The sequence below is a fragment of the Drosophila busckii genome, chromosome 2L, assembly GCF_011750605.1.
Source record: "Drosophila busckii strain San Diego stock center, stock number 13000-0081.31 chromosome 2L, ASM1175060v1, whole genome shotgun sequence".
Classification (NCBI taxonomy): domain Eukaryota; kingdom Metazoa; phylum Arthropoda; class Insecta; order Diptera; family Drosophilidae; genus Drosophila; species Drosophila busckii.
The window spans coordinates 11364766-11380674 of NC_046604.1; the positions used below are offsets into that span (position 1 = coordinate 11364766).

At 33.4% G+C, this 15909-nt stretch overlaps 1 protein-coding gene across 1 annotated transcript in view; it reads right to left on the minus strand.

Moving 5' to 3' along the window:
- The window catches only part of LOC108608381 (disintegrin and metalloproteinase domain-containing protein 10), a 109621-nt gene that overhangs the window by 27357 nt on the left and 66355 nt on the right, over window positions 1–15909 (minus strand). Inside the window, 2 exon segments of the mRNA XM_033294918.1 lie at window positions 3002–3539; window positions 3599–3795. Of these exon segments, the coding sequence (XP_033150809.1) occupies window positions 3002–3539; window positions 3599–3795 (735 nt within the window).

Sequence of the window (15909 nt, forward strand, 5' to 3'; positions counted from 1 at the left end):
CATAGGACTCGACAAGCTTGCAGCTGCTTGACCAAACTCAGCAGCCCCATGAGTTATATATACAACTAATTGATTTCCATAATGAGCAGCGTTATGCGCATTACGATCATTTTGTTATTGGCAATGAAGCAGAATCGTTTATGCTGAAATCATTGGGTGCAATTAGTGGCAATGTAACTGATTCAATGACTGCGCATTTGAATCATAAATTTTCAACACCTGATCGCGATAACGATGAGTCGAAGCATAGGCATTGTGCTGCAGAGTTTCACTCTGGCTGGTGGTTTAGAAAGTGTTATGTTTGGTAAGCAGTTTATACATATTATAATTATTATAACTAAGCTTAATCTTTTCACTGCAGCAATCTGAATGGTCGATATATACATGATAATGTTGAGTTTGCTGGCATTGAGTGGCGGCAATGGCATTTCTATCCGCTAAAGTTTGTGCAAATGATGATAAGACCCATAAACAAAGCCTAAATTTATTTAATTCAAATGTAAATAAATAAAATTGAATATAGTTAAGCATAAAATTCTATATATGAATAAAAGCTTGCAATTAAATTTTGTTTTTATTTCTTGATGTCTAAAGCTTTATATGAATTAACAGGCAATTCTTTCGTATAGATAGAGCACGCATTGATTACAGACTGGCAACGACTTTGATAAGCGTTGAGAATATAAAATGGGAAAAACCCCGCTGCCAACTTAGTCTTAAAGTCGCTTTGTTCAACGGCAAAACGCGAACATGAATAATAAATTCAAACTGCTGTCTATGCTTTTATTAATCGGCTGCTTGCATATTAAAGCTGAACCAATTTATGAAGAATGCAGCGACTACTGCATGTCGATAGTAAAGCCGCTTATCGATCATTTATCTAATTGCAAGCCTATGCAACAGCAAGAGAAATTACAAGAGCTTATCAGCAGCAAGGATAAGAAAATAAGCGAATTGCAAGCCGAGTTAAAAGCAAAGAATACACAAATTAATTTTCAAGCCGATAGTTGTGTATCGTTTGCAAACTCAAGCGATATACAAACGATTAGTGTGCTTGGCATGAAGTCCTTCAATGTTTACTGTGACTCCGGATGGACAGTGATACAGCGTAGACAGGACGGCAGCGTCAGTTTCGATCGTGCTTGGGATGAATATCGTGAAGGCTTTGGAAATCTTCGTGGCGAGTTTTTCATTGGACTCGACAAACTGCACAAGATGACAAACTCACAGCCATACGAGTTATTTATAGTACTTAAGGACTTTCTGAATGAAACACGTTATGCCAGTTATAGCAATTTTGTTATTGGCAGTGAAACAGAATCGTTTATATTAAAATCGTTGGGTACGTTTAACGGAAATGTAACAAATTCATTCGACGTAGCTGTCAATGAAAAGTTTTCAACGCCTGATCGTGATAACGATAGCTCTAGGCAAAGACACTGTGCTCAGGAGTTTCACTCTGGCTGGTGGTTTCACGATTGTTATATATGGTAAGTCGTATAAAGCTTATAATTAAAAATTAACTAAACTTAAGTCTACTGCAGCAATCTGAATGGACGCTATACTCATGAGAATGTTGAGTTTGCTGGCATTGAATGGAGGGAATGGCATTTCTATCCGCTAAAGTTTGTGCAAATGATGATAAGGCCCGCAAGCTTGTCAAATTCTATTGTATAAATCAATCGACGCCAGCAGATTAAATCCCAAGCCACAGCAATCTATTGACCTGAGCTGCGCACAAAGCTGCTGATAAGCCAAACGATTTATGTTTAAATAAAAATTGCTCAATTTAATAAGCAACGCAGTCGCGTCAAGTTGGCATTAAGCACAATTATATAATGAAAAATTCAATTCAATTTGTTTTAATTTTTTACACTTTACTTTGCTACAACAAAGCGCAAAGCGATGCAATAAACGCTGCTGTAAGTAACTCTAAAATTTAGCTATTGCCTTTAACTAACTAAGTTTGTTAATTTAAGGAATGCGGCAGCTATTGCCAGCAAGTTGTAGAGCCTTTAATGCAACACTTAAAGCACTGCCAGTCGATGCAGCAACAATTTGAAGCACAAACAAGCGCACTAAGCAAATTGGAAATTCAAAATGCGCTGCATGAGGCAACGATTATAGCCAAGGACTTGCTTTTGAACGAAAAGGATATGAGAATTTTGGAACTACAGGCTCAAGTGGCAGCAAAAGCTGCAGCAGAGCCTTGTGACTCCAGCTCCAATCAGAAAGAGATAATTCATTTAAATGACGTCGACGATATTCATGTTTATTGGCAGTAAAGAATTCAAATTAAATAAAGTTTTGTATAACAAAACGAAGTAGTTGTCTATTCCAATAAGTTCTGATAGGTTTTTCTTTAATGAATTCTTTTTAATTTACTTTAAAAAGCTGAAAGGCATGCTGAGCCATAAAATTATAAATCAAATAAACTGACTACCAAATATTTTGTTTACACAGTAAAGCTTATAAAAAAAAATATCGTATGAACTACCCAACAGATATATGTATAAATGAATGAAGTTCATTCTCTTCTTTGATAGGCAATAATGCTGATTAAATTGGTAAGCTTTACTCTTATATTGCTATAATTTTGCAACTTTGATCAGAAAAATGCTACCAAATTTCGCTTTGAGCTGTAATTGTTGCACTAATTAATATTTAATGCTAACCCTTAGCGATTTTCATATAATTATATATTTATATGCCAGCATTTTGATAAGCTTTTTGACATTGATAAGCGGCTACCAGTCATAATAAGTCTGTGTGTGTGTGTGTGTCAAAACTGAAGTGAAATGTTATCAAACAATTTCAAGGTTGACTTGAAAATGAGAAAAACCGAGGCACTCACTATGCCAAATAAATCAACAGCAGTGCAAAATGTGAATTTTTCCTTTTTTTTTTTTATGTGGCCATATAATAAGAAGTTGAATTTTTTATAGCAGCAGCAGCAGCCGCAGAAAAAATGTTTGCTTGAGTTATAAATTTTGTGACTTACCTTCGCGCACATTTTCGTAGGCATCCTCAACGTGTGAATCCTTGTAGATAATGGAGTGAAAATCAAGTTCGTCCTGTTCGTTAGCAGACGCAGACGACGACGTGGGGGGTGTTGCATGGGCTGCTTTACTTGTATTTGTTGTTGCTGTTGTGTATGAATGTTGCAATGGGCTGGAGGCAGCAGTTGTTGAAGTTGTGCTGCTGCTTGTGGTTTCAACATTTTTATTTATGAACTTTTCTGTCTTATTATCAATGGCAGTTTTGTTGTTGTTGCTGTTGTTGTTGTTATTTTTTGCGTTGGCTTTTCGTGCTGCCGACAGCGCTGCCGCCGTTGCTGTATTCGTGTTGGTCGTTGTGCGATTTGTGGGAAAATAATGTTTGGCATGTTCAACATAATACGCATCACGTTCCGTTATAATTTTACCCTCGAATATACCGTTGTGTATAGAACCAAAGACATAGCTATTACGATCCCCTATCACTTCGCCCTCATATATATGATCCGTTGATACATCAATGGGGCCATTATTATCATAAAACTAAAAGCAAAGTGTAAGTTAAAAATTAAAAAAAAAAAATAAAAATAAATTGTACTTACCTCTAACTTATCGCTAAATGTATTTAAATCACGTTTTAATCTAAGATGGAAGTCTCTTCCATGCGCTGCAAACTTTAAATGTACATATTGATTTTTGGTCACCGATCTACGCGCTCTATTGTGACTAGCTCCAATGTGCTCATGATCATAGTTGAGTGTTTCATAGTGGGATATGTATTCGTTGAGTCGCTCACGACCTGGAAAAAAAAACACAGAAAATAATACGAATTAGAGTTTAATTTTGCAACAGATATTCGGCATGAAAATATGCATAATTTATTTCAAGTAAATTCGCTAAAAGCACAACAAAATATTTTAAAAAAATATTCATCAATAAAGAGTATATTAGCTCAAGCTATTTATGTTAATGTTTTTATTTACCATCTGTACATTAATAATTTAAAGAAAACTATGCACACAATAAATGTAATTAAAATTTTTCAGGTTTAAATCAAAACATTTTTTTTATTTTATTATAAAATATAATAGTATAGTTTGGTTTAATTGATTAAATTATAATTAGGTAATAGCAAACTAATTTATTTAATTGTAGACATAATTGTTAACAGTAGTTTTATTAACTATTGGGCTCTGTACGGATTTTTTAATTTTATATTTTATTTGTGGCAAATCACACTGCGTAATGTTGTTAAAGATTATGTTATATGTACTGTTACTTAACAGGCTTATTAAGGCTAGCATGATATATTATTGTTTATCGAGCTGTTAACTATGTTTATCGTTCTAGACTGCTGTTGAGGTTAGCATATTTTTATATAATAGCTTTAGCTGTAAGTCTGGCACATTTTAAAGTTTATTTACCATATGCTAGCAATTAAAGTATTGCTAATATCAAATGTAAATATTAAAAAATGTAAAAAAAAATTTTCGTCATATTTGAATTCGACAGAAAATCAAGTTTAGGCTTATTTTTGCTTAGAGTCTATCAAAAGCAAGCGAGGCAAAGTAAATATTAAATTTATTAGCACAGTTTATGATTTTGTACTAGTTTGTATGCAAATAAAATGTAGCCATATTAAATAGTAGATAGTTAAGCTGGCTAAAATGCTTAGTTTGTTGTCACACATAGAAGAGAGAGAGAGACGAGGCCGAGTCCTTCGAGTTTGCACAAAACTGCATTAGGTTAACCGAACAAAAAAATACAAATACATGAGTGAGAGTGAGCAAGCAATAGAGTTAAATGCGCGAACGTATTGTGTGTGTGTGTGTGTGTGGTGTGTTGTGTTCTTGCCACCGAGCAGCAAGCACGCAAACCCAATTAAAAGTCAACAACGGCGTTGTGAGCATAACTCGTTTGTTTTCGTCATTCTGCCAAAATTAAATATGTTGGCTGAAACAGAGTGAAGGAGAGAGAGAGAGAGAGAGAGAGAGGAGCGAGCGAGAGAGAGCGCACTCTCTTGCTCTTTGAGTGAAAGGGCTTCTTCGACGGCCAGACTACGCCCCAAAGCAAACACACACACACACACACACACATAGAGAGAGCTTGGGCTTTCAATAAAACTGAATGCTGGGTGTGCTAAGTAAATGCATTACAACAAGCAAACTGCAGGCGCCGAGGTTCAGTTCAGGGCCGGCTCAGGCTTTTGGCCCAAACAGCCATTAAAAGTATTAAGCGAATCAGCCAACGAGGCGCAACAAACTGAGTGTGCAACTCCAATTGGCAACAGGGCAATGAAATGCAGTCGCAGTCACATGAGTTGATTGAACGTTGATGTTACATTTCAATTTCCGGCCTTCAATTAATTTGAAATTGCGGCTAACCGAGTTCGACGTAATTGGATTTCAAAGATTTATGAAAAGATTTTATGAGTTGCAATGCAATTCTTTTAATTTTAATTAAGCTGAAGAGCACAGCAAATTATTGACAAAGTAAATAATACAAATGAAAGGATCCGAAGCGCCGAAAACTCATTAAAGCTGCACAACAAATCGCCAAACGCAAAACTTGCAGTAGTATTCAAAGCGTTTGAGAGAGCGAAACCCTCACAGTTAATTGCGTTGAACAAACCACAAACATCGATAGTAAAATGTATATAAAGTCGAAATAGCTGCGGTACACACAGTTAACAGCTTAAAGCCAGAACAGTACAGACAGCCAAGAGTAGCGTCGAGCTTATGCTCTATGCATTTGCCATGAATGAGGAATTTTAATTACTTAAAATGCGCCAAAAAAAATAATGAAAAAATACGCAAAGAGCAAAGAGAGAGCTTCAGAGAGTGAGTGCGTTGCTCAAAATGAGAAGAAAATTGCAGCCTGGACTGGCAAGCAAAAGAAAATAGCACATAAAAATGTTAAAACAAACTGGCAAAAGGTAATTTCTCTTACTCTCGCTTGTTCCGCCTTTTTAAAAAGCGTAATTAAACTGAATGCTCAAGTAAACATTGCGCCTGGCCAAAGTTGTGGGCGTGGCCGCATGCATGTGACCCCGCTGCTTACAGTTGAAACTATGCAAAGGTAACGGTAACTAGCGGCGAGGTCAGGCTTGCCAGTTGACCTAGAAAATATAACAAAAAAAAAGGGGGGAGTCCTGACTGATTAAACAAAGCTAAAAGCCCGAAGCCCGCTGCCTGCCTTAAAATAAACTAAGCAAAATGCAAATGTAAAGGTTAAAATAATAGCAAGGCACACAGCAAAAAAAGAAAAGCAAATAAAACATAAAGTAAGTTAAGGTAACTATTGTAAACAAAAATTTACATTTTTAAAGCTAAATACAAAGTTGTATTTAGTTTGAAATAATTTTGCACTAATGAGCAGCAACTGTTGGTGCTAAAAATTATATAAAAATAATATATAACATGCATTTATGTTAATGCGGCATTTGCATAAGCAAATGTTGCTAAAACAGTGTTGAGTAATTATGAAGAATGATAGTCGCTAATTGCAAATGGCGAACGTAACAAAATGTTAAAGGAATTGACGTAAATCAGAAACGATTAATAAAATTTATTTTTAAAGCAACAAATATTTTGTAACTTTTAAATAAAAAATATTATTAAATGTTATGTTTGATTCTTTTTTAAATAAAAATTAAAAATAGTAGAAAAAGTTAAGTAAGAAAATAATTTAATTTACCAAAATAAAAATTAGAACAAATAAAAAACAATGAAGTAAACATTTTTTTTTAAATAAAAATTTAGAAATAATGGTTTTTAAAAATAGTAGAAAAAGTAAAGTAAGAAAATAATTTAACTTTGATTCAGCACAAAATAAAAATTAGAACAAATAAAAAACAATGATGTAAAAATTTTTTTAAAATATAAATTGATAAATTAATGCTTATGTTGTAATTTTTATTGCAAAACTTAAAACAGGGTGAATGTTGTATATTTAAGTTATAGAATAAAAAAGCATTAACTATTATAAAAAACAGATAACTGCAGTTCACTCATCAAACAAAAATAAATTTATAAAAAAAAATAACAACTAATGCAGCAAATATAATTAATTAACTCTATTTATTGCCTGCAAGCATTTCTAATGCAGCCAAAATTTATAGTACAAACTCAGCTTCAAGTGAACGCTTTTAATTAAGAATTAGTAAACTGATTGCTTACTTTCTAGTTTCTAGTTACGCCTCTTGAACTAGACACGCTAACACATTTTTATGGCCGTAACCTGTTCTCATAAAATTCTTATCAATTTTTATGGCTTGGCAACGAGTTCGATTGCCTGTTGCTGCTGCTGCACATTTGGCCTAAATAAAAGACTAGAAAAAAAATAGATAAAACGACTTTCGCTATTTACTTGCCGTAGCATAAAAATTGTATATGGCAAAACTTGAGCTTGGCGAAAAATGGAAAAAACAACAAAAACAACTTTGCGTTTTCACTCGAAAAGTCTCTGGGCTGCAACTTTTTGCAAGCGCATGCTAGAAAGAGATAGCGCTAGAGGAAAAACTAAACAAAATACCAGTTTGGTCGAAAAGTCTGAGCTAAAATTAGTTGCTTTGAGCGCCGGCTGCTGCTGCTGCTGCTCGTTGTGCAGTTGATTGAAAAATGTTCAAACGTTGCCATTGACCACACACAAGAAATAAAAAAAAAAACAAAAACAAAATACACAGCACACAATTTTGAGTGCGTTTGGGTTATGCGTATTTTTTGCTGGCCTCGCTCACTTAAATTCCATTAACCCACAAATTTTCGTAGCTTTGCCCCATCGATCCGAAATGCAAAAAGGCAAACGAGAATTTAATACCAAAGCAAGTTTAGTTTGTACTCTATTTTGCTTAGTCAGCGCTTAAGCTGCCACTCACTCTCACACTCTCTTTCTCTTTCTATTTCTCAAGGCTTTCGATCACTAAATGATGATTCAATTTAGCTGCAGTGCCTAACACAAAATGGCTTAAATACGCTTGATTGCAATATTTAAAGCTTTGCTGGTCAGAGAGTTTTGCTCATTTTGATTGATAGGCTTAAAATCTCTACTATGTGTGTGTATGTGTGTGTGTGTGTGTGCAGTCTCGTTAAGCTGATTTCTCTTTGACGCTGCTGCTGCAGTTTGCCAGTACGTCACGTTTTAGATAAGACTTCGTTCTAACCCCGAAAACATTCGTAGTGCAATGAGCTTCGCTTTGAGCTTTTGGATTTTCAAGCTTGATGTTGATGGATGATGTGGGCGGCTAAGTGGGTGCGGCCTGCTGTTGTTCTTATCATTTTGGCTGAGCGTGAGTTTTACTTTTGGCAATTTAAATTCAATGCAATTTACGCATTTCTCTAAAATGTTTTAAAATTTAATCAAGCAATTCAATTGACATTGCTTAGTTAATTGCAATCATCTAAATAGCTCTAAGCTGATTATGTGACTCATTGGCTCACTCTGCTTAAATATTAAATATATTAATCTCAATTATGCCCATTGACTTGAAATTTTAGCAAGGGCAATCATTTCTGCTTAAGAATTTAAAATAAATTAATTGTGCATATTTTGTTTAAATTCATTTTCTAACTGGCTGAAAATTAAGCAAAATAAACTAAAATAATAAAATTTATTATGCAAATTTAGCTTAAAAAATTAAAAGCGTTTTATTAAAAAAATTGAAAAAAAATATTTAAAAATTAACAAAGCGTTAAATAATACTAATAAATAATAATATTAATAAATAAATAATATTAAAAAATTATCAAAGCATAATATTTACTATATAAGCATAATAATTTTTATATTATTTTTTTGGCTTGTTGCATAATTTTTTTTATTATTTTGTTGGCTTATAAATTTTTCTGCAGTTGCCTGGACCAAAAGTTCATTTAACTTAATCTGATATTTCATTTTCTTGTTTTGATTTTATTGCATTTTTTCTTCCACTGCGCAAACATAATAGGACGGGGTGTCAGCACAACTGACAGGCGGAGCTGCAACGTAAACACAAAGTATATATGCCATAGTCGCCCTCGAGTCGACCAGCCAGTCAGCCAGCCCGCCCAGACTTGGAGCTTTAACGCCAACAAAATGGTGGCCAAACCAGCCGAACCACAGCCGCAATGGCAATGGCGGTGGCAGCTACAGAGGCCATGACGTCAGTTGCGCCAGAACCGCACGAAAGGTTGTCAAATAAAATCCAAGAAAAGTGCAATAAATCACGTAGCACTGCAATCATTTTATCAGCGCGAAAACTTTTTAAAAACGCTTATGCAACTACCCAAAAAAAAAAAGCAGCAAAACCGAAACAACAACAAAAGCTCTAAATGCTGCAAATTGAAAGAAAATAATGCAGCATAATTTAAATAAAAAATTAATTTTTTAAGCTGTTGGCATTTGTTTTTCTTTAGTTGAAAATAAAGCAAAATAATTTGCATACTCTTAGCTTTATGCGCTGCTTATTTTATTTATATTTTTTCTCATTTTCTTTGCAGCCAATCAGTTGAAAAGATTTTACTTGAACTTCAGCCTTATTTCGGGCTCGCGTTTTTCGTTGAGTGAAAAGCGTATAAATTGATTGCTGCATTCTTTACACACACACACACACAAACATATTTCAATATAAAAGTTTATTTTGTATTTGTGCGCGCTCAACTTGAGACGATTTGCATGCAAATTGATGGGCACTTGCCAATGCCAACCAACGGACCAAACCGACCTTACGCACGTGCCATAATAATTGGAATATTATTTTTTATTTCAAAAGCTGCTCTCCAAAGGATTAAAGCATAATGAAAATTATTAAGTATATATTACTTTAAAATGGCGCATAAATAAAAAGGGATCTATGCAGCAATGCTGCTTATGTTATAGAGAATAATATTATGCACATATATTTATTGTATTTGCCACATATAAAAGTGGACTTTCGCTTTTATGCGCGCTCATACAGACAGAACTCTATTAAAAAGCTCGTCAATCAGTTCAAGTGCTTATTTAACGGCATATTCGACGTCTTCAACTGCTTGATTTGCATAAATAATATTTATTACTGCAATATAAGTTTAAAATGCGCTTATAGCATAAAAATAAAACTGAATTTATGCTCTATGTTTTAGGGGAGAACATAATTTAAATATATTGATTGTATTTCGAACAAAAACAGCAAGCTCTGGCTCTTAAGCGCGCTCATACAGACAGAACTCTATTAAAAAGCTTACTTAACAGCGTATTCGACAGCTACAACTGCATAAATAATATTTAATTACTGAAATATGAAGTTAGCTACTTTAAAATGTGCTTATAGAATAAATTTAACTGCATTTATGCAGTTACTAATACTTTGGGGAATATTATATATTTAACTATATTGATTGTATTTCCCAGTTATAAACAGTAAACTCTGTCTCTTATGCGCGCTTCATACAGACAAAGCTCGTCAATTCGACCCTTCAAACTGCCTGTTATGCATAAATAATATTTAACTAAACCATTTGGTAACCCAATAAGCTTGTGCTTTTTTATTATTTTTATCAACTTTATCAATCTTATTTGATTACAGTTCGTACAACAAAAGCGACATTTTTTTTATGATGTGCTCGCCCTTGTAGTAAACTAGAAAATTGTATGCAACATTATAACAAGTTGACATTGTTTGTAGCACAAAAGGCAGAGCGAATGTTGCAACAAGCATTGTAATGCAACAAGAAATGTGAAGTACATAATTTGAGAAAACGCATACAACGACAAGTACAAAAATAAAAGCGAAAAGCAAAGGTAAAGTGACAAAAGTCGTTACACACACACACACATGCAAAGCTTAAGTCGCTATGCATGTGTGTAAAGGAAGTCGCTGTTGCTTTTTTCTTTTACTTTCGTTTCATCATACACTTGCACTGATTTGAACTTTTATTTTCGTTTTTGTGCATAATTTTAATGCAGGACATTGCTCTCTGTCGCGCGTCCTTTTGTTGTTGTCCAAAGCGCATTAAGTCTTTAGCTTAAAGGCAACGGCAGCAGCAGCAGCAAATGCAAACAAACAAACAGGCAGCTGTAATAGCAGCAATTACAACAGCAACGCACACACACACACAGAATTATATATACAAAGTATATATAGACATAAGCACAAGGCACATTAGCAGCTGTTGCTGCTGCTGCTGCTGCTTTTGAGTTTTTGTTTAAACGGCAGACCAAACACAGTCTTGAATAGCATTTTGGCCAGAGCTAAGATTACCCTCGCTCTAGCCTCGCTGCTTATTCAACCCTATACAGCGAACTAATGCAACATCAAACACACACATGTATTAGTCTGTTTGTGTGTGTTGGGGGTGTCTGCTTTAGCGAGCATTTGGTGCACGGCTCAGACATAAAACCCCCCACAGTATATGCTAAGTCTGCTTGGCTCTCTGTTCGCTGCTCTAAATGACAACAGCTGGGCACATAGCTGAGCGCTTGACGGCTTAGTCTAATGCTAAATCTAATGAAATAATAATGCTGTAGCAATTCTAGAGGCTGCTGCTAGTAGCTAATTTAATTAGTATGCAATCAGTTCAAAATAGATATATAATACTAAAGAGCAATGTATGGTAATTAAATAAATTAGAGACAACAAAATAAGTCGAATATGCCTCAATTGTTGCTGAAAATAAATTGAATATAAATATAAAATATAAATTAAATTATAGATAAATACAAATACAAAAATTAAACTTATTGTAAATTAATATAATATTTCTATAATATAAAGTAAAAACTAAGCTAAAATGTGCAATATTTTTTGTTTATATAGAAATGAATTCGCTTTAGAAATTAAAAGTTTTGACTAAGATTTTTTATTAATTTGCTATAAATAATAATAAAAAAAATATTTGAATATTTTGTGCAACTAATTAATACAATTAAAATTAATATGACATTAAATTTAATAAACTGCAGCGCATAATTATTAATTAATTAATTTTTGCCAAGTATGTATATAAATATTTATGTGCACTTTTAAATACTTAATAGCGCTATTAATTATGCCATTCAAATTATTGAAAAATGCATGCAACTTTTATCAATAATCAGCTTTTTATGCTATGAACAATTTTGCTAATTGTTAAACAAAGCGCTTATAAAATATGCAGCGAGCATTGAAGTTGGGACTGCAAAATGTGCAAAAAGCTTTTATATTGGAAATTGGAAACAAAATAAGCATTGGCTTTGTAGCAAAAAGTAAATCGGCTTAAATGGAAAACGCAAAACGAGCTTTGAGCTGCCAAATGCACAGCAGAGAATTTGAAATGTTGGGGGTTTGGGGCCATATCAAATTTTTGTAACAGTGTAGCTCAGCTACATTTGTCTCATCATATATGTATGCAGGCGCTTACATATGCCAACAGCATCTGTGTCTGTGTATTTGTCAGTTAACATATTTGACTAGTATTTATGGCAGCTGTGGCTAAAGTTAGCCCCCAAAAGTTGCCAACTTTACAGCAAAGTCAAGTCGTCAGCATTTATGCTTGTTGTTCCAACTGCTGCTTAGACATTGTGTGTGTGTTTTAGCCAAAAAATTCATTTCGATAATGTGTTTTGCAAAGTTGCAAGCACAACGAGCAGCAAATACGCTCACTAAGCTTTAAGCGTTGCAACTGTCGCTTTACTTTTCACTTTTTTTTTTCATATTTGCTGTTAACAAAATTATATATCAGCATTTTTGGCTGTGCTAGAAAGTGCATAAAAAATGAGCAGCCAGCAATCAGCGGATTATGCTGCGAATGAGTAATAAGGCAAGCGTATGCGTAATATTTTCTTTTTTTGAAATCCCAAGCGCACATCACGTTCGTCGCCATTTAAAAGCATTTTTCGGTTAGCCTTGCTTTTCGGCCTAATAAGCCAAATGTTTTCACGTTTCTCTGCCTGTGTCTGTGTGTGTGTCTTTAAATTTCCTCTGCGCAATTTGCGGCTTGTTGGAGGCATTTTGCCATTAGACGAGGCGTGTTGGCGTCTAAATTTGCATAAACATCGCACAGAGCGCCTTAACTTTGACACAATTTATGAACAACATGACATGAGAAGCAGCAGTTCAGCATAAAACTCGCTAAAATATGCAACAGCCAAAATTGTTGAAATTCGGAATTGAGTTTGACAGCGCTGAGCCAAGTTAGCAATTAAATCTATGAATGATCTGCATTTAAAATGGCAAACTAATTGCTTGAATAAAATATTTTAGTTAATTAATAAGCAAATATATATTAGCTAAGAGCTTTAATTAGTATTTTGATATTTTTATTATAATAAATACTTTAGTGTTCTAATAAGAAATAGATTAATTAAATCTTAATTTAAATGCAAATCATTTTCAAATAATACCAAAGATTATTTTTTGAATATTAAATTAAAATGTAATAACAGTTAACAGTTAAGCGTTAGAATTAAATATGAATGATTCTGCATTTAAATGGCAAACTATTGCTGAATAAAATATTTTAGTTTTACATTAATAAGCAAAAGTATATATTAGTAAAGCTTTAATTAGTATTTTGATATTTAAGCAATGCAATTTAAGCAATGCAATTATAATAAATACTTTAGTGGTTCTAATAATGAAATAGATTTTATTAAAAACTTAATATTTCAGCAATGAAGCTTGTTAATATTAAATAGTTTAATTAAACTTCAAAAATTCTTTAAATAATAACAATAAGATTATGTTTTGAATTTAAATTGAAATGTAATAAATGTTAACAGTTAGGCGTTAGCAGTTAAATATATGAATTATCTGCATTTAAAATGAAAACTAATATTTTAGTTAATTAATAAACAAATTTCTTTGCAATGAAGTTGATTAGCTAAGAGCTTTAATTAATATTTTGATCTTTAAGAAATGTAATTGTTCTTTTTCATACATAAATTAAATATTATTTATTGATTATTAAATACTTTAATTGCTTTTTAATATGACAGAAATAAAGTTTGTTTTATTAAATAGTTTAAATCAAATTCAATTAAATTCAAATAATATTAATAGATTTTTTTTTGAAATTAAATTAAATGTTAACAGTTAAGCGTTTAGCATAAAATGTTAATTACATTAACATAGTTAAGTGTTTAGCATAATATGCTAATAACATTAACATAGTATGTTAAGCATAACATAGCGCGAATTCTTTACTAATTATGAGCAAAAGAAAATGTAAATATAAAGCCTGCTAGACATTCTTAAATATTTGTATTATTTAACTTTAATTCCACAATAAATTGATTAAAACGCATGAACTGCAGTTTTTCGGCTTTTGACTTTGCAGGCTATTGAGCTGTTAACTTATTGCTACGACCTTATAGTTGGTCTTACAAATAATTACCATATTAAATTTTTGCTTCTTTGCTTTTTTGGTTGGCACATGGCAAAGTTTGTCCAGTGCAATTGGCTGCAAAACTAATCAAGACAAAGTTGACCACATGCCCAGAGCTCAGAGCAAGAGCAGCGGCAGAGGCTGCTGCTGCACATTGAAAGATAGCAACCGGCAGCTATTGGTGGTTTGGCATAAAGCTAGCCAATAATCCGACGAAACTAAGAGAACGCCCGCTGGGCAGCAGCAGCAACTTGGGTGAGTTCAAAGTAAGGCGACACTGGATAGACAGCCAGAGGGCAAGTCTGAGCAAAAGACGCCTCCAAGTATGCAATAGAAAAGTTTGTCTTGTAATGCATTACAAGCAATTTCACTTGCCAGTGCCAAAAACAACAACAACAACAACAACAAATGCAGAATGAGCGCAGCAACGAGTTAAGCCTGAGCAAGTGCATGGATGGGTGCAAAAGTTTAAACTAAAAGCGCCGCCTGCAAACATCAAACTGAGCAAAATGGCAATGGCCACATCCATCACTGAATAAGCCGAAAGAAAAAAGAGCGCTTGACGTTTAACTGGGTCAGCAGCCGCGCAATGCCAGAAAGAAGGTTTTCCATGTTTGTATTGTTTAGCCAATTGCAATTGTTAACAACTGACTGACTGGGTGGTGGCTGTGGGTGGTTGGGTTGGGGGTTGTCTAAAAATTTCGCGGGGTTGCTTTACATGTTTATTATATTGAATTTATGTTATGTGCCCTACAAAAAGTCGCAACTGAAAATGGCAGTGGCAACGCTTTTTGTTGTTTGTGTGGCATTTGCTTTGTCAACGATTTTTGTATGTCGCCACCCCCCTCTCTGGCTCATCGTTTACATTGTCAGCACATTATGCTTATTGACCGAGATTTTTGCAATTTGTTTGCATACACACAACAGTTATAAATAAACAATAGCTGAAAAATTGCCACACACACACACAGCGCAGAGGCTCAGCGCATTTTAATTTTTAGTTTGGTAATTGGGTCAGCTTTTGGGCTAAGAGCGCAGCCTGAGGCTCGCTTCAATTTCAATCGATTTTTAAAATAAAAATAAACAAAGCGCAAATAAAAATATGCGCTGTGCCTAAATTTAGCTAAAATTAGATCATTTATTTGAGTCTTAGCTGCAGTTTGAGCAGCTTTTAGCCAATAAAATTTAACTTTAAATTAATATAAAATATATGCAATAATTTTTAAAATTATGTACTGCAATAAATTAGAATTTGTTTTTAATTTCAATCGTTTTTTGAAATGAAAAATAAGCAAATCGCAAATTTAGCTTAAATCAATTTCCTTCGCTTGTCAACTAATAATTTATCTGAGTCTTAGCTGCAGTTTGAGGCAGCTTTAGCCAATAAAATTAATAATAATTTAATTTATTATTATTATCGTTTATTATGTACTAAGAAATAAATTAAAATTTATTGCAATAACTTTGTTTTTAATTTCAAACGTTTTAAAACAAATGCAAATAAACAAAGCGCTACTTCAAATATTTGTTATACTATTTACATAAATGAAATATTATATTTCAAGCTGAATTTCTTGCACTTGCACAACTGA